At 56.8% G+C, this 24,122-nt stretch overlaps 2 protein-coding genes across 8 annotated transcripts in view; one reads left to right on the top strand and one right to left on the bottom strand.

Annotated features, from left to right (window-relative positions):
- The window catches only part of MICALL1 (MICAL like 1), a 28,447-nt gene extending 12,215 nt beyond the window's left edge, over positions 1-16,232 (top strand). For 2 of the 7 annotated variants that reach the window (XM_089921298.1, XM_089921302.1), the window contains exons 6-14: positions 1,279-1,724; positions 3,298-3,355; positions 3,963-4,321; positions 5,745-6,160; positions 8,706-8,840; positions 9,454-9,580; positions 9,716-9,806; positions 9,953-10,026; positions 10,454-13,024. In XM_089921298.1, the coding sequence (XP_089777424.1) occupies positions 1,279-1,724; positions 3,298-3,355; positions 3,963-4,321; positions 5,745-6,160; positions 8,706-8,840; positions 9,454-9,580; positions 9,716-9,806; positions 9,953-10,026; positions 10,454-10,797 (2,050 nt within the window). In that variant the 3' untranslated portion in view covers positions 10,798-13,024. The other 5 variants (XM_089921300.1, XM_089921301.1, XR_016395057.1 and 2 more) reach the window with 5 other exon arrangements.
- Positions 16,233-16,602: 370 nt separating this feature from the next.
- On the bottom strand, positions 16,603-24,094 carry C11H22orf23 (chromosome 11 C22orf23 homolog). Its single transcript, XM_089921306.1, is given in 6 exon segments — positions 16,603-17,861; positions 18,054-18,240; positions 18,333-18,468; positions 19,176-19,358; positions 22,939-23,001; positions 23,986-24,094. Coding segments are annotated over 6 exon segments (744 nt in total). The 5' UTR covers positions 24,089-24,094; the 3' UTR covers positions 16,603-17,789.
- Positions 24,095-24,122: the final 28 nt, after the last annotated feature.

A 24,122-nucleotide genomic window follows, 5' to 3' on the forward strand; every position in this document is an offset into this window, starting at 1 on the left:
GTGGTGTGTGTGTGTGGTGTGTGTTTTGTGTGGTGTGGGTGTGTGGTTTGGTGTGTGGTGTGGTGTGTGTGGTGTGTGTGGTGTGTGTGTGGTGTGTGTTGTGTGTGTGGTGGGTGTGTGCGGTGTGTGTGTGTGGGGTGTGTGTGTGTGGTGTGTGTGTTGTGTGTGTGTTGTGTGTGTTTTGTGTGGTGTGTGTGTGCGGTGTGTGTGTGGGGTGTGTGTGTGTGTGTGGTGTGTGTGGTGTGTGTGTGTTGTGTGTGTTGTGTGTGTTGTGTGTGTTTTGTGTGTGCGGTGTGTGTGTGCGGTGTGTGTGTGTGTTGTGTGTGTTGTGTGTGTGTGTTGTGTGTGTTTTGTGTGGTGTGTGTGTGCGGTGTGTGTGTGCGGTGTGTGTGTTGTGTGTTTTGTGTGGTGTGTGTGGTGTGTGTGGTGTGTGTGTGCGGTGTGTGTGTGTGTTGTGTGTGTGTTGTGTGTGTGGTGTGTGTGTTTTGTGTGGTGTGTGTGTGCGGTGTGTGTGTGTGGTGTGTGTGGTGTGTGTGTGTGGTGTGTGTGTGCGGTGTGTGTGTGCGGGGTGTGTGTGGTGTGTGTGGTGTGTGTGTGGTGTGTGTGTGCGGTGTGTGTGCGGTGTGTGTGCGGTGTGTGTGTGTGTGGTGGCTGGACCTGGAACCCCAGGCACCTGATTGCAGAACTGAGGTATCATGGGGGAAAAATCTCGAGGAAGGAAACCATTGCACAAATAGTCACGTCTGGCCATCAGGGCAGTGTTTTAAATACTTTTTATGGTGACATACATTTGACACTATGACCAATTGTAAGTACATCTCTGAAATCAAACTTGTATGAATAGATGCACAACTGGAATTAGAGTTTCATAAAACAAGTGTGATACATTCTGATGTATCTTATTTTATTCTATTTCATAACAAAACAAAACAAACCAAAAACGCCTGGTTGGTTGAAAACCACTAAATTGATTTCTTGAGCCACTAATGAGTGGCAGCCCGCACACTGGATGGAACCTCCGTAGGAGCTGGGGGAACCTTTGCTTCCTCTTACAGCAGAAACTGAAGGCGTGTTTCACAATTTATGTTGCTGATTTCGCATGGTTTTATTGTCCTGGTGTGATTCTGACATTTACCCTTTTTCTTTTCCGCTGGGAAGTTCTGGGTACTGAGACGGATCCAGGCTGGCAGTTGGGAGGAGGGGTAGCCAGCACCCTGGGCCGGGCTGCCTGGCTAAGTTGATCCCCCCATCCCACCCCACCCCTGTTTTCCCTGGCAGGTGTCGGCGGTGCTCCAGCACCCTGCTCCCCGGAGCTTACAGGAGTGGGCCGGAGGAGGGCACCTTCGTGTGTGCGGAGCGCTGCACCAGGCTGGGCCCTGGTGGGCGGTCAGGGGCCAGGCCCGCACTCCCCCCGCAGCCAAAGCAGCAGCAACTTACAGAAGAAGCCAAGGATGTGGAGAGAGGCGGCCCCAGCCCTAATGCAGCTGCAGGGCCCGAGGTGGACGTACCCAAGGCCAGCCCCGAGGGCCGACCCCAGATCCCCACCAAGCCCCAGGTTCCCGGCAAACCACAGGAGCTGGCCAGCACCCCGGGCAGCCGCCCCACACCTGCCCCCAGGAAGGCCTCTGAGAGCACAGCCCTGACGCTCCCCACGCCCCGGCCCCGGTCCAGCCTGCAGCAGGAGAACTTGGTGGAGCAGGGAGGTGGCAGCGGCCTGGTGAATGGTGAGCAAGGGCCCGACTGGGGCTGGGCGCTTCCTCAGATGTGCCTGGCGTTTAAACGTACACGTGCCTGGGAGTATTCGTGGGGCCGTGCTGTCCTTGCCTGTGTGTGCTGTGGATGTGCTGGGGACGACTGTGGTGCTGAGGTTATTAATTCACGCAACAAACAGTTACTGAGGCCCCTCGGTGCGTGCTCTGTTCTCCATGCTGCAAGGACACAGATTCCTGCCCCATTCTGTGTGCCCAGGATGTGTGTCCTTTTGTGTCCATCTTGTGTGCTTCAGTTTCAGGGTGTAGGGAGTGTACATCATGTGTGCCTGTGTCCCGAGTGTGTCTGGTTCTGTGTCCACACTCAGGTGACCTCCCCTCCCAGGCCCAGCCTGTGTGCTTGTCCACATCTGGATGTCTGGCAGGGGACAGCTCAGGGGCTGGGGGTAGGGGAGGGTGTGTCCCTGGTCAGATGGGCCCCTGGGGCACTCCCCAGGCTGGCCTGTTCTGTAGTGGAGACCCCTGCCTCACCCCTCATTGTCAGACCTTCCCACATGACCTCCCTGGGCTTCCATGAGCTCATGGAAACATGGTTCCTTGTAACCTGAGACGTGCTGGGCAACTCTTATCAGAGGAGGCCCAGGGGAGGGAGACTCCCAGGGTCTCCCCCTGGGACTTGTTCGTTCTGTTCCGCACTCGTGGAGGCCCGTTCCTGAGGTGGGCGCTGGGGATAGAGATACTGTTCAGACCTGTTTGTGCCTTTGAGGTGCTGCCAGTCTCGAGGGAGAGATGGACACAGCCATGAGGATTTTGGTAGAATGTAGATGTCTGTTAAGATGGGGGAGCAGAGGCTATGGTGGGATTCACGGAGGACACTTGGGAGTCAGGGGAGGCTTGCAGGAGGAGGTGACCCTGGGGCTGAGTTGAAACAATATTTTCTGTCCACTTTGGGGAAGTGTCAGAGGGGCACTTGGGTTCCCCCTTCTTTTTTTTTTTAATAAATTTATTTATTTTTGGTTGACGCGCATGGGCTTTCTCTGGTTGCGGCAAGTGGGGGCTACTCTTTGTTGTGGTGCGCGGGCTTCTCATTGCGGTGGCTTCTCTTGTTGCGGAGCACGGGCTGTAGGCGCGCAGGCTTCTGTAGTTGTGGCTCGCGGGCTCTAGAGCGCAGGCTCAGTAGTTGTGGCGTACGGGCTTAGTTGGTCCGCGGCATGTGGGATCTTCCCAGACCAGGGCTTGAACCCGTGTCCCCTGCACTGGCAGGTGGATTCTTGACCACTGCGCCACCAGGGAAGTCCAGGGTTCCCCCTTCTTAACTGAAATACGAATGGGGTCTCTAGGTGTCCTGGCCTTGCCCCTTTGACCTTCTCTACCTGTCACCTTTGGTGTTTATCTAATCTCCCTGAGTGCTGGGCTGGGGAGGTAGGAGGGTGCAGGTGAGGTTGCCATGGCCACCTGGAGTCCATGACCTGCTAGGTGGGACGGAAGGGCATCCTTGGTAAGGCAGGCACTTGGGCTGGCTCCCTTGGTGCCCCACTGTGCTGTTGGGCTGCCATGAAGACCTGTTTCATTCTCGTTTCCCATCTAGGGAAGCTGCATGAACCCCCCATCCCCAAGCCCAGAGGGACACCCAAGCTGTCAGAGAGGTATGCTGGCCCTGAGGGGTTTCAGGGCCCTGGTAGGGGGAAGGGGAGTACCCTGGGGTCTGGGCGGGTAACAAGGCCGTGTGACCCACCAGCACACCCTCCCGAGAAGGGGTGGGGCTCATCTCTGGGGGCAGGAGCCTGTGCCCACACCCCCTTCCCTGTGGCTCCCCTGGGACCCCCTCTCCTGCCTGTGGAACGAGGGAGGCCTAGGCCTCGCTCCTGGAGTCGTGCGAGTCAGCAGCAGAGTATAGAAGACACAGCAGAGCTCAGCTGTACACCTGGCTCAGATCCTCCAGCCCTGGGACCCTGCGCCACAGGCGAGGACATCGGTTGCCAGCTGTTCTTTGGGAGCTGTGTTTCCCCTGTATGGTCCATGAGAGAGAGGGCCGGGGAGAGAGAGCCAGAGACAGAGGAAGGGGAAGGGAGAGGCCCCCTTCTTTCTGTTTCAGCTCTGGGCCCAGACTGGCCCCACTGGGCTGGGGTGGGAGAGGAGAAGGGTGCAGTTTCTCATCCACCCCCTTTGGGCTGCACTCAAGACTGTCTGGGGAGAGAAGGACATGCCCCCCTTGCCTCCTAACGGTTTCTGCTTCTTCCTGCCTCTGTCCAGGACACCAGCCCCCAGGAAAGACCCCCCATGGATCACACTGGTGCAGGCAGAGCCGAAGAAGAAGCCAGCCCCCCTGCCCCCGAGCAGCAGCCCCGGGCCGCCGCCCCCGGGCCGGGACAGCAGGCAGGTGGAGAACGGAGGTGTGCATGAGGTGGCTGGCCCGGAGCCCAAGCCCTACAACCCCTTCGAGGAGGAGCAGGAAGAGCCCCCAGCTGCACCCCGTGCAGCCACCGGCCCTGCCCCGACTCACCCGGAGTCCACACTCAAGTCCCTGCACCCCTGGTACGGCATCACCCCCACGAGCAGCCCCAGGACAAAGAAGCGCCCCGCCCCCCGAGCACCCAGTGCATCCCCCCTTGGTGAGTGCCGTTCTCGGGAGCTCTCCTGACAGTTGGGACTCTGGGGTTGGGCACCTGGGTCAGCCCAAGGCCAGGGAAGGGCACGTGGTGCCACAGGATCCCCTCCAGGCCAGGTGCCGTGTGTGTCATGTCTGTCCTCAATCCTTGAGCAAACCTGTGAGGTAGATATTATACCCCATTTTGTAGGTGAGGAAACTGAGGCACAGAGAGGGTAAGTGATTTGCCCAAAGCCTCACAGCACTTAAGCAGTGGAGGCAGGATTTGAACCCAGACGCCTGACTATACTCTTAACCCTTTGTAACCCACCTCACAGGGCTGTTGTGAGAATTAAACGTGTTATCCATCGATGTACGTAACACCGAGTTAGGTTCGTGGAAAGCGCTGGGCAGCTCCAGCCCTGCCCATCTAGTCACTCTCCTCCAGTTGCCAGGCGCCTCGGGCTCTGACCTGGCTGCGTGGCACGGGTGCTAGTGGCTCTGAGCAGTTCCTCCCCTGTGTCTGTCCTCTGTCTCCCCATCCGGGATATAGAGGTGGTGGGCCAGCTCCCAGGCGCTGTGCCTCCCTCCGCCCAGCCCTCCCTCTCGCCGTCTTGCAATCTTCTCGGGCCCTGTGCCTGGCCACCTTCCACCACGGCTGGGGTCCAGCTGCCTCTGAGACCTCAGTGGGAGCCCCTCAGACAGTGGGTCCGAGGGTACATTAGAGATGACCGGAGGCCGGTGTTCAGGTGGCCCAGGCCCCCCTCTCCGGCCCCTGCTGGTGCCCTGGGACCCTCCAGCTGAGCGTGGTGGGTCAGTTGATTGGAGGTGATGCCGGGTGGGAGATGCAGCCAATGGGATGAGCTCTGAGTCGGATACAGCTTGGTCCAATCCCAGCCCTTCTCCTCTCTGAGTCTGTTGCCTCCTGGGAAAGCGCAGAAGATACTCTGAAGCATGGTGTCCCTCAACGCATGAGGATGAAACTGGCATGGGGCAGTGCCTGGCCTGGCGCCAGCCACCGCCAGGGCTGCCTGCTTCTCCCTCCCACCTCTGCTCGGGTCAGAGGCAGAGAAGGCAGACAGAAGCAAGGCTTTTTTTTGGCCTTTTCAGTTTGGCTTTGCTTTGGGTCACATCAGACGTGGGAGGGGAAGTGGAGGCTGCAGCCACGCTGGATGGGGAAGCGAGGGCCGTAAGGAAACCAGGGCCGCGATGTGCCACGAGGCACATGCCAGGGCCCGAGGAGCGCAGGGTGACTTGGGATGATTTGTCTGCCAGTGACCTTGGTCCAGTCACACCTTTGCTGTCCTCTGGGCTCTTGCCTGTCTGGATGTGGAGGACTTGGGTTGCCAGGGCCTGCAGCTCTGTCGAGAGTGGAGCGTGTTAGGTGAGGCCGGAAAGCCTGACTGTGCCCCCTCACGTGGCACCCACTTGTGTGTGTGTTTGTACAGCTCTCCACACCTCCCGCCTGTCACACTCGGAGCCACCCTCAGCCACCCCGTCGCCAGCCCTCAGCGTGGAAAGCCTGTCATCTGAGAGCTCCAGCCAGCCCCCAAGTGGGGAGCTTCTGGAGCCACCAGTTGTGCCCAAGAGCTCCTCAGAGCCTGCTGTCCATGCGCCGGGCAGCCCTGGGACCTCGGCCAGCCTCTCTGCCAACTCCTCCCTGTCCTCCTCTGGGGAGCTGGTGCAGCCCAGTGTGGACCGGACACCTCAAGCCAGCCCTGGCCTTGCCGCCAATACTAGGGGCAGCCCAGGTCCCCCTCCAGCCAAGCCCTGCAGTGGCGCTGCTCCCACCCCTCTCATGCTGGTTGGAGACAAGAGCCCTGCGCCTTCCCCTGGAACCTCGTCCCCACAGCTCCAGGTAAAGGTGAGTGCCTCACCCTCGCTAAAGGCTGCTGTCCTGTCTAGTGGCCATGGGCCTGGTCTCAGGGCGGGGTCTCTGATCCTTCCATCGTTGCTGGCCCTGACTTGTTGGGTGACCTTGGCTGTGCCCATCTACCCATTCACCACTGCGTTCATTGAGGCACGGCTCCACCTCTCCATCCTTTCATCCATTAGCCAGACCTCCCGTCCATCTGTTCATGTCTCCACTTGCCTGGTCTTCCATGTCTTGAGGCATCTAGCCCTTATTTACCTGCCTAGCACCTGCACGTGCCCATTTGGGACGCATCCACTAGCCACCACTTAACCCACACATCCTTCCGTTCACCCTTCCATTCACTGAGGTCCTATTTGTGCCAGACCCTGGCACAGTGGCATTGAGACCTTGTCCTTGCCCTGTAGGGGCTCACAAGCTGCTCAGGGAGACAGGCCTAGATGATTGTTCTACAAGGCCGCCGGGGGTAGAGCACAGAGGGGAGGGGATGACTCCCTTCTTGGGGTCATTTTCCTTCTCCAGAGACCTCAGTCTTCCCTCCTATAGAATGGGGCAGATGGTGTTCATTGAGTCCCTCCTGTGTGTATGGGCTGGCCTGGGCTCCAGAGGTGAGATGACCGTGGCGATCCCTGCCCCCCAGGTGCTCACAGACAGGTCGGGGTAGGGTACTGGGATGACTGTGCCTTGTGTAGAGTTTGTTTTTGGCGGGGACGGGTAGAGGAGGGGTCGGCCCTCAACAGGCAGAGGGCCGAGGAAACAGCTTTACTGGGTGCTTCTCTTGTGTGCCACTGCAGGGGTGCGGACAGCCCGTGCTGTGGGCTCCCCTTACCAGGCCCCTTCCCAGGCTTGCCCCGCGCTCCATCCCCTCTGGGGGCTGCAGTGGGCACGAGGAGGGTCTGCTGGACACCCATCCCTGGGAGCTCGTTTTCCACTTGACCTCTGTGGCTGGTGAAGCACTTGTTTCTCAGTGTCACGCCAAGAACCAGGGGTAACCAGGGGTCAGGACATTCCTCTGGGCACCTAGTTCATGAGGGGGCCTCTCCTGCCACCAGAGTCCCTTTGCACCACCAGGTTCTGATTCTGCCTTTTTTCCCGTACCCTGCAGCCCTCTGAGGGCCCGGCTGTAGTCCTGGTCTGACCGACCTGACAGAGGATAAGTCTGGGGAGGAGCCTGAGCTGTTGGCCTGTGCACCTTTCAAATGCCACTTAACCTTCCCTGGCCTGGGCAGCTGCCTCCTGTCCAGCTCTATCACCGCCTGCTGTGTGACCTGGAGAAGGCCCATCCCATCTCTGGGCCTCAGGATGTTCTGAGGAGCCCCAGGGCTCCTTGCTGTGGGAGGTGGGGGAGGGAGTTGATTTTGGACGCCCCTCCCTTTCCCCCTACAGGCAGCTGCCTTTCAGTATGTTTCCTGTCCCGAGGTCTGTGAAAGGTTGGTCTGAAGGAGTTCTGTGGCTGAGAACCCTTGAGGGACTCAGGGGCCTTTGGGCTGTTTGGCCCTGCTGGGCCCCTCTGGGTGTGACTGTGGAGGGTGTGGGCAGAGCCCAAGAGGACTTCCTCCTGGGGTGCCCCATCCCTTACCCTAACCCCAGGATTCGGAGAGAACCCGAGACACTGGGGCCAGGAGACAGGCAGGCCCCTTGGGCGGGTGCTGCCCTGTGGCCTGGCACTTCCCTTGCTTCAGATCCCAGAGCAGCTGCCAGCCTGAAGGAATCTCCCCCAGGCTGGCACAGGTGAGGTGAGTGGGGCTCCTCCCTCCCCCCGGCTGTTGGAAAGCCCGGTAAATACTCCTGGGAACACTCCATGGCCTCAAGTGATGCCTGGGGAGGGTGGTTGGAAGATGCTGGCACTGCCCGCGTGGCAGGCAAGGCCTGTCCCAGTGGGGGGCCTGCCCGGCTGTGCTGGCCTCAGGACAGGGATTACCCCAGAAGGACAGAAAAATGCAAGAGGATGGGGCTCTTCCCTGGGCAGGAAGGGAGCTACCTTCCTCCTCCCTCTACTGATAGCGGGTTCCCTGTTTTTGCTCTTCCTGGCTGGGGGACCCTGGGCAAGGAGCTGAACCCCGGAATCCCCGCTGGAAAAGGGGTGGTTGTGAGGCCTGGATGAGCTGCTATAGCTCTGTCCCACCCTACACTGCATGTCCTGACCACTGCCCCCAGCGCCGGAGGGCTGCCCCAGCCTGAAATAGAGTCTCACTGCAGCTTGGGCCCTTGGGAAGAGCGTGACCTTGAGCCAGTTACTTAACCTCTCTGAACTTGAGTTTACTCAGCTGTAAAGTGGGCACGACACTACCCACCTTGTGGAGTGGTTGTGAGAATTGAACAGGAATGTAGAGAAGTATCCAGTGCGGCAACGGGAGGCGCTGGGAAGTGGAAGTGTTTGTTGAATGACTGAGTTCCTCAGAGACTGGCTGCTGGGGGATTCTGTCTCTGCCTGATTCCTACCGCCCGCTGCTTTCCATGGTCCCATGTGATCAAGCTGCCTGGGTCTTACTGACCCCTCCCTGACTTACCTTCTGCCACGTCTCCCTGCCTTTAGTCTTCCTGCAAGGAGAATCCTTTTAACCGGAAGGCATCACCCACAGCGTCCCCAACCGTAAAGAAGGCCACCAAGGGCTTCAAGCCCGCGAGACCGCCTGCCCCAGGACACGGCTTTCCGCTCATCAAACGCAAGGTACAGCTGGGAGCCCCAGACAACTGGCTGCCTGGGCCCGGGCCCCCTCCCTTGGCCGCCTCAGGCTTCCCGTGGGACTCTGCCACAGGATGGGCTGCCTGGGCAGCTTCCCTCAGATGCTGGAGGGGGCATGCTTGGGAGGCACAGCTGGGAGATTTATTAACTTGCAGCCAGGGGGATTTTGAGCAGATTAGCTGCTCTGACCAAAAGCATTGGGTGATGCATTTAAATTGTTACTAATAATAGTTCAAGGATCTGAAGCATTCACGTGACAAACAGCTTAGAGTGTTCTCAGGTTTCTCTGTCTAATAGGGTCACTTTCGCACATTGTGATATATTTTCTGGAGTGGCAGAGGAGGGGAGGAAGTTGCCAGAGAGAAGCAGGAAGTTGTATCGCCCTCTGGGCATGCCTGTCGGAGCTGGGACCAGGGGCACGGCAGGGGCGTGGCTGTCCCTACATCCGTCCCTCGCCACGCTGGGGTGTGGGACGGAGCCAGGGCGCAGGGCCTGTGGAGGCCAGTGCTGGCCGGAGAGAAGAGGGAAGTTCCTGTTCCTGGCGGCCAACAGGTGGGAGGGCGGGCTGACCTTCAGATAACTGGGCGCTGTCGGGCAGGTTCAGGCTGACCAGTACATCCCCGAGGAGGACATCCATGGGGAGATGGACACCATCGAGCGTCAGCTGGATACCCTGGAACACCGTGGGGTCCTGCTGGAGGAGAAGCTGCGTGGTGGAGCGGACGGTGCGGGAGCTGCCGGGGGCCTGGCGGGTGGGACTCGGGTAGGGGGAACCTCTCTTCCAGGGTAGGAGCCGCCATGGCCCCTTTGAGGGTGGGGACTGCCTCCAGCCCTGGCCTCAGTGGGCATCTGGTTTCCAGAGCGCCGTGAGGATGACATGCTGGTGGACTGGTTCAAGCTCATCCACGAGAAGCATCTGCTGGTTCGGCGGGAGTCCGAGCTCATCTATGTGTGAGTCCTTGCTCCCCTTGGCTCCTGGCTCCTCCCCCCAGGATCCAGAGAGCTTAGGACTGGGAATCTTCACCTTCTTCCCTTATCAGTGACAGCACAGGGCAGGCAGCCGCAGAACTAACAGTCACCTTATTCCCACCTTCCAGCTTCAAGCAGCAGAACCTGGAGCAACGCCAGGCCGACGTGGAGTATGAGCTCAGGTGCCTTCTCAACAAGCCAGGTGAGTGTGGCCACACCCACTCCCCAGACGCCTGCCCTGGGGCCTGGTGACATGGAGGAGTGGGCCGGGGAGTGGCCCTGATGGGAATGCACGGGCAGAGTCTGGGAACAGGGCAGGGGGTGCTGTCTGGGTCATAACAGGTGAAAAATAAGCTCAAGCCAAGACGGGAGAGGGAACGGCACGGCCAGCGTGGGGCTGTGACGTCTGTGGTGTCGGGATGGCAGGCCTGCAGAGAGCACCGAGACCAGGAGCAGACTGGCTTGTGGTTTTTTAGATGTTGGGGGTGGGAGTTTATTAATTAATTAATTAATTTTTGCTGTGTTGCGTCTTCGTTTCCGTGCGAGGACTTTCTCTAGTTGTGGCAAGCGGGGGCCACTCTTCATCACGGTGCGCGGGCCTCTCACTATCACGGCCTCTCTTGTTGCAGAGCACAGGCTCCAGACGCGCAGGCTCAGTAGTTGTGGCTCACGGGCCCAGTTGCTCCGCGGCATGTGGGATCCTCCCAGACCAGGGCTCGAACCTATGTCCCCTGCATTAGCAGGCAGACTCTCAACCACTGCGCCACCAGGGAAGCCCCCTTTTTTTTTTTTAATAAAGTATTATTTTTTAATATTTTTTTATATTTTTGAATTTTATTTATTTTTGGCTGCATTGGGTCTTCGTTGCTGCGTGTGGACTTTCTCTAGTTGTGGCAAGCGGGGGCTACTCTTCGTTGCGGTGCACGGGCTTCTCATTGTGGTGGCTTCTCTTGTTATGGAGCAAGGGCTCTAGGCACGCAGGCTTCAGTAGTTGCAGCACTCGGGCTCAGTAGTTGTGGTGCACGGATGGGCTTAGTTGCTCCGAATCATGTGGGATCTTCCCGGACCAGGGATCCAACCCTTGTCCCCTGCATTGGCAGGCGGATTCTTAACCACTGTGCCACCAGGGAAGTCTCGACTGGCTTGTTTTGGTACCCTCCTCTCCTGGAATGTGTGGGTGGGCTCCTGGTGGGGAGGGGTCAGGCTCCATCCAGGGCCCAGGGCTGCCTTGCTGAGCAAGGGAGAGCAGGTACGGTACCTGTCCAGAGGCAGCTCTGGGCTCATGGCCGTTAGGCCAGAGCATGGCAGGGCTCTGCTGGTGGGGGGAGGGCCAGTGGAAGCGCCCCTGCACAGCGTGGCTCAGGGTGACTCTGGGAGGGAGGGACGGGATGTGCTGGGAATGGAGCGGGGCCATGGGAGGATTGGGTGTGTCGTCACACAGCCCTGCGTTCTGCTGCTAACTTGCTGGGGGCCCTTAGGCAGCTTCCTTAGCCCCACCGAGCCTCAGTGGCTTCATGTGTAAGACAGGGATGAAGGTGCCCGCCTGGGAGGGTATTCTAAGGCCCAGGAGCCGGTGCATGTAGAAACACTCTGTGCCCTATGAGGGGCTGATGGCTGATGGTTATCATGGGGCTGAGTTGGGGTCTGGCCGTGACATGGGGTGAGCACAGCTGTGGGCTGAGAGAGAGCACAGGACTGTGGAGTGTCCAGAGGCTGGAGCCAGGGCTTTTGACCACTTCCTCTGGCCCAGGTGGTAGGAATCGTTGTTCCCATTTAACAGATGAGGAAATGAAGAGCCAGAGAGGCTGAGAGTCTTGCACATTGGTGGTGGAGCTGGGCTTCTAGCCACTGTCTCTGACTTGGGCATGTCCCTGCACACGCAGCCCCTCCTGCCGGCTGGGACAGTGGCCCTGCTTTTCCACTGACCAGGGAACTTGGGAGGCTGGATGTGACCCAGAGGCAGGAGTGTCCCTGAGGAAGTCACAGAATGTCCCAGCTCCTTGCTGCCACCTATGAATCACTCCCAAATCTCTGGAGGCTGGGGCGTGGCCGCCACTCAGAGGAAGCCGCAGCGGCACCTTGTGGTCGAAATGGGGACAGCACCTCTGTACCCCAGGCCAGCCTGGCCCTGGGCTTTTTGTTGTTGCTTCTCCAGTCCTCTGTGTGGTGGCAACACATCGGGGCTTGTCATCCTGTCCTGGTTGTTGCCTTTGGAGCGTGAGACTGGCTTATAAGGCCCCAGGTGGGCTGGAGATCCATAAGGCACTGTAAGGGCTGGCCGGGTACAAGCACTGGCTCCACCCTTGCTGTGCGACACCGGTCAAGGACTTAACTTCCGCAAGCCTCGGTTTTCCCACACGCAGGTCGGGGACGTAACTTACCCAGGCCCCAGATTTGGGAAGCAGCGGAGTGGGATGTGAACTGGGGTGGCGACACTGAAACCCACGTTGTCCCCAGAACTATGCTGGGTCAACGGTTCCAGTTTTGGCAAGAGGTGGTGGTAGGGGCAGATGTTGTGGAGGGAAGGTCAAGCGTGGGCATCCCTCCCCTGGGAGCCTGTGGGCTGGGTGAGAGGAATACCAAGGTGCAGGTGGGCCTCTGAGGGTGGTTCTGTGGGATGGCTCAGGTTCTTGAGAGGAGGCTGGAGGGGCAGCAGCTGTCTGAGACATCAGGGACACCTCCTGGCAGGGCTCCCTGCCCCCAGGGACCCCTCTAGTCCACCCTCCTTCATGGCATTAGATGAATGTCCCAATATGCCCCTTGGGTCACATTGCTTCTCCTGCATGAGGACCCCTGGGGTTCCCTGTTATCTCCCCCCCGCTGCCCCACTTTGGCCAGCTCGCCATTGGAGGCTCTCAGCAGACCCAGCCTGAACCCTTCCCCCAAGAAACCATCTAGTGAACATTTGTTGAATGAGTGCATGAACATAGCAGGAAACTCTTTGGCACGTGCTGTTCTCTGTTCTCAGAACACGTATTGTGCTGGACCTCCCGGAGCCCCCTTGGAGAGTTTTTTTGGTAGGCAGACTGCTATCCTTGGTCTCTCCTATGACAACCTTCATTTCTCCAAAAATTTGTAATCCCCACCCATCTGGGCCCCCTCCCTCAGAGTGTCCAGCGTGGGGCTGGTCTGCAGCCACCCTTAGCACTTAGGCGTTAGTTCCTCGCTTCCTGGGACTCATGTCCCCAACTTTTCTCCTTGGGCAGAAAAGGACTGGACAGAAGAGGACCGGGTCCGAGAGAAGGTGCTGATGCAGGAGCTTGTGACCCTCATCGAGCAGCGCAACGCCATCGTCAACTGCCTAGATGAGGACCGGCAGAGGTGATGTGGCTGGGGGAGGGGTTCCCTGGGGCTTCCTGGGGGCGGGGCCCTCACTGCCAGTCATCCCAGCGCCGCCTGCTCAGCCTGCGTGGACTCGGAGTCTGGAGGGGCCTGAGAGATTACCTCGTCCTTCCTCCCGTGGGACACTCAGCTTCCCTTTCTCATTTCAGGGAGGAAGAGGAAGATAAGATGTTGGAAGCCATGATCAGGAAGAAAGGTGAGGCCCCTCCTGGGGCTCTGGCCCGCTTGAACTCCTGGAGGGTGGGGGGTAGGTTGGACAGAGGGTTGGAGTGGGCGCTACAGGGACGGTGTGTGCAAACTCCTAGCCCCTGTTTTGCCAAGAAGGCCGTGGATAGCAAGGCAGGTCACCCTACGGCCAGGAGAGTGGGCGTGGGATGCCCTGGTGCCCACAGGGAGGACGGTGGCATGTGGGAGCATTTCCCAGGGTGCGTCTGCCTTAAACTGTGCGTTCCTCCTTGAGATCTGCAGCTGGTCTAGGAGGGGTCTGTGGGACCAAACAGCAGGCCCTCCCGCAGATACGATAGTGCCTAGAATGGTTAAGAGAGCACTGGACTGGGAGGCAGGAGCCCTGGGCCTAATCTTGGTTCCACCAGTGACTCATTTTGTGGCCTTGCGGTTAAGTCTGGGCTCCAGTTAGACTGGATTCCAGTCCCAGCTCTGGCACTTCCCAGCTGGGTGGCTTTGAGCCAGCCACTTCACCCCTCTAGGCCTTGCTCTCCTTGTCCGTGGAATGGGGGTGATGGAGGCACCCACCTCCCGGGCATGTGCTGAGGATGACTGAGGTAATGTGTACAAAGCACTTAGTCCAGGGCCTGGCACCTGCAAAAAGCTCGGTTGGTGTTAGTCTGTTTCAAAACTCACATTTTCCTCGTCCATAATAAGTTAGGGGCTGGGCGAGATGATTTCTGAGGTCTCTTCTACCTCTGACAGTCAGTGTTCGTGTTGTAACCCACAGAGCTGTGAGCACCAGCCTAGGGGAACCAAGCCTTTTAGAGATGAACGTCTGCCACGCTGTAGGGCTCCCCCATTGCTTTCACGGGCGCTCGTCTCCCGATCCCTGCCAAGACACTGGGAGGGGGTAGGGTCTCGTCCTAGAGACAAAGAACTGGAGGCTCAGAAAGGTGAAGGGGCGTGCGCACGGTTCCAGGAGAGGTGGTAGCGGTGGGCTGAGCCTCTTGGCCGGTGCTCCTAGGCCATCACCACCATCCCCGGCCTGCCCCGATCGACTCCCCTCTCCCTTCTGCAGAGTTCCAGAAGGAGGCTGAACCCGAGGGCAAGAAGAAGGGGAAGTTCAAGACCATGAAGGTGCTGAAGCTGCTAGGAAACAAGCGTGATACCAAGAGCAAGTCCCCGGGAGACAAGAGCTAACAGTGCGGGCTGCCAGCTGGGGACTCCACCACTCCTGGCTCGGCCCCCGGGCTGTGCTCTGCCAGGGACGCCCAGCTTCCCTTCAGGATCAGTCGAGGGGAAAGATGACTTAAGGGGAGGGAGCCTCTGGGTGATGGCCTCTCCCTCCTCAGGGTCCTGTGGCTCGTCTGGGCCAAAGAGTTTTCTTCCCTCTCCTCTGAGCCACCGGCAGCTGCGCCTCAGCCCTGCCCAGCCTGGCTGTGATGACCCCAGATGCTGTGACTGACCCAGGGAGCGAGCCGGCTCCTGGGTCCGGGGAGCGGCCGCAGCCGAGCACACCCGCCCCTCGTCCCACCCAGCATCTGGCCTGCCGTGCCAGGCAGCTTCTTGGTCCCTCTTCTCTTCTATGCCACGTGCAGAGGGGAGCCTTACCTGTCAGAGTCTCTGGGTCTTTCTGCCCACGAGGTGGGCCCGGGGTGGACCTCTGGCCTGGGTCTCCCGCCCCGGCCCTGGTTCTGAGTCTCTGTCTTCCTTTCGGTGCAGGTGGCCCTGACTCTCTTTCTCCTCACTCAGGACCTCTATTTATGAAGTCTTTTAATTAAGTTCGAGGTAGTTACTGTGTCCTCAGACACGAATGGGCCTGGACAGATCCCTCCCTGTGTTGCTCAGAGTTCTAGGAGCTTCCCTCGTCTCCCCTCATTCTGTAGGAGGTCTCTCTGTCCAGGACACCGTGCCGGGGTGGGTGGGAGCCAAGTGCTGAGCCCCCGCAGGGAGGGTCCCGGGGACACAGGGCCCAGCTGCGGTTCTGGCCCTGCCCCTCGGCCAGATCAGCAGCAGGCGGGGCTGCTGCCGTAGGTGCTAACCCTGGTCCTTTACCATACTGCGGCCCGCCCCCTCCTTTAGGCTCTCCCCGCCACCCCAGGGCTGGGGCGCAGTGGACCCACTCCGGGTGGTCATTGCCAGCCTGTCTTCTCACACTCGTCTGTTGTCTGTTCTCTCCCGACTTGTTGCTGCCGAAGGACTCATGGTCGCTCGGCCTCTGGGATGGCTGTGGGAGCGGAGGAGCCGATGGGGGCCACCACCTTCCCCCCACGGAGTGTGCCCAGCAGCTCTTGGTCAAAGCACTGTTGCTGTAAGCTATTTCCGGGGTGCCTCTAGGGCCCCCTTCCCTCAGCACACCTATGGGGAGAGGTTGCACTGTATTAATTTGAGAAGGTTTTCCTCCCCGACAATAAATGGAGACCACCTCAGTCGCCAGTGCCCTGCAGCCTTGAGGCGCCTTCCCCTCGCCAGGCCTGCCTTCTTCCCTGCCTCTGCCAGCCCTCGAGGCCGGCGTCTCTGCTTGCCCAGGAGGGCGTGGAGGGGCTGTCCACCGCTGGGGGCCCTGGCCCTCACTGCCTGCCCCCAGGGCAGGACCCCTTCCTCTGCAGGGACAGGTGGCTCCCGCGCCTGTGCAGCCCCCGGCCGCCTCCTTCCTGACATGCCTGTTGACCTGCAGCTGGGGTCACCAACTCCAGCGGCAGGTGACGCACGTGAACCGGGCTGGGTGTGTCCTGAGGGACGGCCCCCGACACCCGGGTGGTGGGGACTGGGGTGAATGGGGGTGGATATGCCGCAACTAGAGGGGAAGTTCTTCCTCATTTAAGTCAACTGTAGCCTGTGGGATGTGGGCCCGGTGGGGCCAGATCTTTCCATTTTTCAAGAGAAACTGGAAATCCAGATGGTGCGTGCGTGTGATTTGTAAATGTTGGTAACTGATGAGAACTTGAATCAAGGGCGGGCTGCCGTGGTGTCACGGGCGGGCTGACTTTGTCCCGGGCTGTCCTGGGTTCTCTGGTTCGCTGCCCCTGGGCCACGTGCTGGGGCCTTCGAGGTGGAGGGCGGCTGTCCTCGTCATGCTGCACCCTTGGCCCTCAGGTTCTGGAGGGTGTGTGGATACAGGCTTCTCATAGAATGTTACAGAGCCCAGCCCTTGATCTGGTCCTCTCTATTTGTTTGAGGCTGCAGGGCCGTGTTTATTCTGCAAACCCAAACTTGGGTCATGTGGCCTGAGAGGATTATATGAATCCCTCCAAGTGGGATGGTTGGTTGAAATTTCTGAAATACTTTGATTTATGGGGACAGAAAAATGACAGAATACTGCAGACCATAAGGCTTGTGGTCGTCAGGACATGGGGACTGCCGTGTGCTGTGCGCCAGGCCTGGGGCGCTGCTCCTGTGGGCGGATGTCTCCTCAGCAGCCCTTTGAGGCCGGCCGCACAGGCGAGCCATCGGAGATGAGGCCGCTGGGCTCAGACCGCACAGGCTGGGAGTGGACTTCCAAAGCAGGACCCCTTCAGTCTGGGTCCCTCCCACCCCTTTGGGTTTCTTTCTATGGGCTGTGCGTTTGGTGGAAAGACAGAAAGCTAACTTTTAATCCTGAGTAGGCTACTTGCTAGTTAAATGACTCTGGTCATAGCATCTTGGTGAGCCCTGGTTTCCACACGGGGATAACGAACCACCACAGGCGTTTACCGAGAATCAGCCGAGAGTGGTACCGGCACCTGCCGTAATGCCCGGCCGTGGGCTGCTCCAGGAGCCTTCGCCCCATTTTCACTTGAAATGTGCAGGACAGCTAGAAACCAACTGGGCTTGAAAAATTCTAACCCCTTGAACAAACAAGGTTTATCCCTCACAAATAAGGTTTATCCCTCTGAAAACAAAGTGGTGCGCGTAATGACCTACGTTAAATGTGTTTTATTAACCTGTTAATCATAGTGGTGGAAATATTTGCCCAAAGCTGTAAGGAGTCAAATAAGTAGGTCCTAAGACAGGTAGGAAGAAAGGAATCATGTTCATTACTAAGTTCAGAGAAACTAATGTGCCGGACACAGGGACACGCAGTGGGTGAGGCCGTGGGGAGGGAGCCCAGTGGATGCCCTTAGACATACACCCAAGATGGTGAGACCTGGATCCTTGCTTTCACTGTGTGTGTGGCTCTTTCCCCAAGAATAGACTCTGTGTGTGTGTATGTGTCTGTATCTGTGACTGGTCTCAGAGGCTCAGCTGACCGAGGATCCCTGGGCAGAGTCTCAAGGAGAATCAGCTCATTTTCTGAGACGTGGTCCATTTTCTAGGGTGCTATGTCCAGGGTGCCCTAGGTGGGGGCAGTGCTATACAACCATTTACATGGCTGAAGGCCGGGGTGGGTGGGCTGACCTGGGGGTGACCCTGTTTGGCAAGGGGGTGGGCTCCAATGGTAGAGGTTGGGCTCCCCCGCCCCCCTCCGGAGGCAGATTAAGTGGTGGCAAGAGCCTTCCTAAGTTCCTCACTCCTCTTGTGGTCAAGGTCTTCCATTTCCTGTAGTTTCTGCAGAGGGCATCAGGGAAAGCTGGGGATCAGGGAAGGAACTCCAGGAGCCACCGCAGATGGGGAGGCTAGAGCCGGACTCCCGAAATGGCCGCAGCTGACCCTTTATTCCTGCTCACATCTCGTCCTCCACACTCACAGGGGTGCATCGCCCCCTCCCCGCCGGCTCCATTTCCCTGTTGCTTCTCCTACCTGGGAGATTTCAGTAAGGATGATCCCTTGGTACTGTCTGCCCTGCCCTAGGGCCTCCATGTCAGCCAGGAATTCTTTCCTCTCCTGGATTTCCTTTACCACTGGAAAGGGAAAGGGCCGTCAGTGTACAGGGCAACGGGGGCCCTCAGGCTCCCAGGAGGGATGGCAGGGACGGCAGGTTGCTTTTCTTGGGAACAGGAAGCAGTTCTGCGGTTGCCCCTCAGGGATTCCCCCCTCCACACACACTCCCCTCCCCAGCGTAACTGGCCCATCAGGGGCTCACGTTCTTCAAACCGGTCCAGCTCAGGGGCTGGGTTCTCCTGTCGCACAGGAGGGGGCTTTCTTTTCCGTTCCGCTGGCTCCTTCCCGGTGGCAAAAATATTTTGGAGTCTTCGCTTCTCCTTCTCCAGATCTCCTGTTGGGCCCGGACATGGCCTAGTTAAGGCGTGAAGAGCACCCGCATTCATGGTCCGTGTTCCCAGTTGGGCACGCTCGCTCCAGGGTAACATGGGTAGGGCTTCTGCAAACCCAGCACCTTCTACCCTAGGTGCCCCTGAGCTGGTCAGTCATGATAGGTAGGCAGGAAGGGGTTGAAAGGACCCACCAGAGAGCTTCGTCAAAACCCACACGTTGCCCGGGTGCAGAGCAAGGCTAAGAAAACTCAGTGACTGCCGCAGTGCAGCTGGGATGGGGAGGCTGCCTGGGAGCTGTCGGAGGGGCTAGCCCAAGAGCCATGTCAGGTGCCAAGTAGAAACGGGTGGGGGGAACGACTCCCTGAAATAGGCTGCAGCGCAGAGGAGCCCTGGGTTCCAGGCACCGTGTGAGCTTGAGAGAGCAGTGGCCGTGATGCCTGACCGCCGAACATTCATCAGAGATGGGCGGAAACCAGTTAATGGTTAAAGAGAGTTCTGGAAAAATGTATGAAAACGAACACCTAACTGGTTTCCCGTGCACCCTGAATGCCCCCAAGCTAACACGTGCTGAGGTTCAAGAGCATCGGTATAAATAACGTGAGAATTTGATTAGCTGCCCGCTCAGTGCTCTGCGGGCTGCAAGTCTCCCTGCCCCCTACCCCCTCGGAGGGCGGTAGGAGAGGGGCTCTAGTGGAGGCCCCTCACTTACGGGTGGCTTGGGGCTTGAACTGCTCCCGGCTGTAGGCCCCGTTGGCTTGGCACATGCTGGCAGGCCGGAGGTGGGACCGGACGGCCAGGATGGGAGGCAAGTAGATGGCTGAGGCCGGCTGCTTGGAAGGCAACACCCTCTGGCTGGAAGTTGGACTACACTGTAGGGGGAGAGTGTCTCCTCCTGCGGAAGGAAGGGTCAGGGTGGGGGGGGCCCTCCTGGCTTTTTTTTTTTTTAGTTTATAAAAGTGGTCCCTACCTGTTATAACAAGTCAAACAGTACAGAAGGGTCTTCCCTTCTCCCCTCTGAGCCCCCCTCTACGAGAAGCCATGGTAACAAGTTGGTGGTCTCGGCCCATTCTTTTTGTTGCTTACATAAACATGTTCAAAGATACGTGTGCATATGTAAGATTCATGTTTCAAACACTGGATCATACTGTATTCTATTCAGTAATAGACTCTTAACAGTCTGTCATGGACGTCTTTCCAGATCACTCCATTTATATATAACTTATGTTTTATAGCTGTATACTAGTCCTTAGAGTGGAAACATTATTTATTCAATGAGTCTCCTAGTTTCAGAAATGCAGGCAAGTTCCAGTTTGTTTTTTTTTTTAAACTATTTCAAACAATGATGTAATAAACATTCTTGTACATCAAGCCTTCGTCCTGGTGCTTTTGTTTCTATAGACGGATTCCTAAAACCTGCTTGGTCCATGGGCAGGGAGGGATGGTTTGGATGGTGCTAGACACCAATCCCTCCTGTCCATTGCCCCCAGGGATTCCCCCCTCCACACACACTCCCCTCCCCAGCATAACTGGCCCATCAGGGGCTCACGTTCTTCAAACCGGTTCAAACCGGTTAATGGCCTTGACCCACCCAGACCTGGGGCTCCTCCCCCAGGCCAGCCAAATGTGTCACCTCCTACCTGGTTGACTGGCCCCTCCTCTCAATTGCCTTAAAGCCCAGCTCAGCACAGTCCCCAGCCACTGTTTTGATCTGGCCCCTGCCTACCTCCCTTACATTTCCAGCCTTCTTCTATCATCCATCTGGCAAATACGTATTGAGCGTGTACCCTGTGCCAGGCCCAAGGCACTGGGGGTCAAGTGTAAGTAAGATGAAGCCCTGCCCTCATGGCACTTACGTCTGCGGGGTAGATGATGATAAAACAAGTAAAATAAACCGTACGTTAGTGACAGTACAGCCATGGAGCACAGGGTGTGTCGGAGCAGGATTTACAGTTATAAATAGGGTAGCCAGGGAAGGCCGCACGGAGACAGAGACATTTGAGAAAAGACCCCAAAGTGGTAAGAGGCCAGCCCTGCAGGTATTTCAGGGAAGAGCATTCCAGGCAGAGGGAACGGCAAGAGTAAAGGACCTGAGGTGGGAATGTGCCTGGAGTGTCTGAGGAACAGCCAGGAGGTTAGGGTGCCAGGAGTGGACTGAGCAAAGGGTGGGGTGTAGTGGGAATAGAGGTCAGAGGTCACGGAGGGCAAGAGACATACCGGGCTTCGAAGGCCTCTGGAAAGACTGGCTTTTACTGTGTGCGTGGTGGGAAGCCATTGGAGGGTTCTGAGCAGAGGAATGACATGAGCCCTTTAGCTGCCCTTGAAAATACAGCGTTGGGACTTCCCTGGCTTCCCAGCGGTTAGGACTCTGCACTTCCACTGCAGGGGGCATGGGTTCAATCCCTGGTCCAGGAACTAAGATCTCACAAGCTGCGCGGCACGGCCAAAAAAAAAAAAAAAAAACACCGTTGGGGGTCGAGGGTACAGGTAGTCACAGTCAAGATATGGTTTGAAGGTCAAGCAGACAGAACTGCTGATGGGTTGGATGTGGGGTCTGGGAGAAAGAGAAAGAGGAGGCAGGATGTCTCTGAGGTATCTGCCCTGAGGAACCGGAAGTATAGAGCTGCCATTATTCCCCACTACCCTTCCCTTCTCACGCCCTCTACCTAGGGCCACACCATGGTTTATCTCTCTTCTCTGAAGAGATGCTGTGCTTTCTAGAATGTTCCTCCTACTCTCTCTGCTATTTCTACCTGTCCAGTACCAAATGCTACCTCTTCCTTTGGCTCAGTCTCAGTAAATAATTATGGCCCAAGTAATTCTGGGAATTCAGGTGAAGGAGAGGAATTTGTGGCTTGCAACAGAATTTGAACTAAGCCTCAAACCAACAAGTAGGACTTGGTTAAGAAGAGAGGAATAGGGCTTCCCTGGTGGCACAATGGTTAAGAATCCTCCTGCCAATGCAGGGGACACCGGTTCGAACCCTGGTCCGGGAAGATCCCACATGCCGCAGAGCAACTAAGCCCGTGCACCACAACTACTGAGCCTGCGCTCTAGAGCCCGCGAGCCACAACTACTGAAGCCTGCGCACCTAGAGCCCATGCTCTGCAACAAGAGAAGCCACCGCAATGAGAAGCCCGCGCACCACAAGGAAGAGTTGCCCCCGCTCGCTGCGACTAGAGAAAGCCCGCGCGCAGCAGACCCAACGCAGACAAAAATAAATAAGATAAATTAAAAAAAAAAAAAAGAAGAGAGGAATAGAGAGATGATTCTAGGAGAAGAAACCAGACTCAACACCAATGCTTGGAGGCAATATTTTAAAGGAAAAGCATTTAAGGAGAACAAAACTTCCAGGCAAACTGGTGACTTGTGTTGCCCTAACCACTAATGCAATTAGTCCTTCAACTAATGTTGAGCACCTAGGAGCCAAGGTACCATGGTGAACAAGGCAGACCCAGTCCTTGGTCTCCTGGTATTTACTTTTAGTGGAATTTCTAGCATATTCTTTGTAGTCATGTTATAGGGGACCCTAAATGATTAGTAGGTTGCTGAGTATGGAGATTGAGTTATGTGACTCAGCCGTGTTGTGGTGCTAGGCAATGGCGGCCTGAGTTGTCCTTGTCTACAATGAGGAAGGAGATCTGACTTCTGAACTGGTGTGACGGAGCCTCCCTCCCTCTGCCAGTGCTGGGCAGGCACTGTCGATATTTGTCTCTCTGACTTTCCCACCCCTATGCCTCTGTGGTTGACCAGATGCCTCCTGATAGGTACCTTCTTTCTGGAGAGACGGCAATAGCTATTGGTAGATTCAAGTGAAATTTGGCAGGTTTGGACCTTCTGGCATCCTCTTAAAGGTAGCTCTACAGATCTCTGTTCTGACCCACTACGTGTTGATTCAGTTAAATCTCAGAAAGCAAGGTTGTTTTTAAGATCTTAGAGAGCACCTTGTTATTGTGCCCAGGTACATTCACTTTTTTGTTTTCCTTAAAAATAAATAATACAATGTGTGGTTAGAGGTGAGCTGTGGAAAGGTTTTGCATACTTTTCCTAAGTTGGAAGCCTGCCAGTAATCTTGTTCCTGCCAGCTAAGCTATGAATGAAAAAATCTATGAATGAGACACACACAGTCCTCTCCTCTGGCGAGCTCATATGGTATGTGTGTAAGAGGGCGGGATTAGTTTGTAGACTTGACAGCGTTCAGGGTATTTGGCTGGGCAGGAAGTCTCGAAGGGGCTGTGATCTGTTGGGAAGGTTGGCTGGAGCCAGACTGCAGGAGGGGCTCATGTGCTGTGACCCACGTTGGGGGAAGAAGCAAAGACCCTGCAAAGTCAGTTCCCCAGGAGCAAGAGTCAGAAATACTATTCAATTTTTTTTTCTCTTTTAAAATGAGGTCCCCTACTCCTTAATATGGAGAAGCATGAAAAATGTGGCGCAGGATCCCTCTGCCCTGGAAGCTTCTGCAGGTGGCCTCTTACGTTTCATGGTGTCCATGATGTGGCGCCGTTGGAAGTTTGTCAGTTTGGATTCCTTCATCATCACTGCAGGACAAAGCACTTCAGTGAGGCCTCCTGAGCTACAAGCAGATGCCTTTATCTCACCCCACTGAAATTTAACATTGTATCACCTCCTGCCCCCATTCAGCACCTGAGTACTTGGCCGCCCCCGCACTGCGGCTTGTGGGATCTTAGTTTCCCGGAACAGGGATTGAAGCCAGGCCCCTGGCAGTGAAAGCGACGGGTCCTAACCACTGGACCGCCAGGGAATTCCTTTCCTTTCCTGCTTTGTTTTTTTTCTATAGCACTCATCACTACCTAAGTTCTATGTACCTCATTATTTGTCACCTTCCTACTAGAATATTAGCTCCATGGGACCAAGAATTTTTTTGTTTTTCTTTTCTTTTTTTTTTTTTATTGCTGTATTTTCAGCACCTAGAACGATGTCTAAAGCACATGGTGGGCTTAAATTTTTGTTGTTGTTGAGTGAATGAAGGAATGAATGAACAAGAATTCATTAAGCATGTGCCAGGGGCTGGAGCTACAATTGTAGCTACAAATGTAGCCAAAACAGGCATCCTGTCCTGATGGGGTTCATGAGCTAGAGGGGCAGATGGATGTGTTAATTCAACGGGACACACTAGGTATCTGACTACAGGTTGCCAATGAAGGAAATTGACTACTGAGTATCTGACTGACTACTAAGCCCACAAAGGAAAAGGTATTGGTAGAGTGCTGGCGCCTAACGGTTGGTTGCACTGTGGTGGCGGGTGGGGAGGAAATAAAGCTTCCCTGGGGAAATTGAAAGTGTGATCTAAGGGACGCAGGGGAGTTAACTACTCTAAAATTCTTAGTTCTTTGACTTTTGGCCACTTCCAAGTTGTAGGACCCCTTAATCTTTCTGAACTCCAGGCTTCTTATATGTAAAATGGAAACAGCAATTGCTAAACCATAAGTCATGCGGGGGAGAACTGAGTTACAGAGAGTAACTGTGACCACCGCTCTTCTTGTGTCCTTTAACGCACTGACCTCTGAGCAGCTCGCAGGTCTCTGGGGTGTAAGTGGCCGGCTTGGGGCAGCGCCAGAGCCCTGTTCCTTTGGTCACTGTCTCCACCCTCTCCTGGGAAGCCATGGAGGGCTCTGAGGAGGGAAAAACGCAACGACAC

The sequence above is a fragment of the Delphinapterus leucas genome, chromosome 11 (assembly GCF_059928025.1).
Source record: "Delphinapterus leucas isolate spDelLeu-1000000601 "Yukka" chromosome 11, BTC_Dleu_Yukka2, whole genome shotgun sequence".
In the NCBI taxonomy this organism is placed as follows: Eukaryota; Metazoa; Chordata; class Mammalia; order Artiodactyla; family Monodontidae; genus Delphinapterus; species Delphinapterus leucas.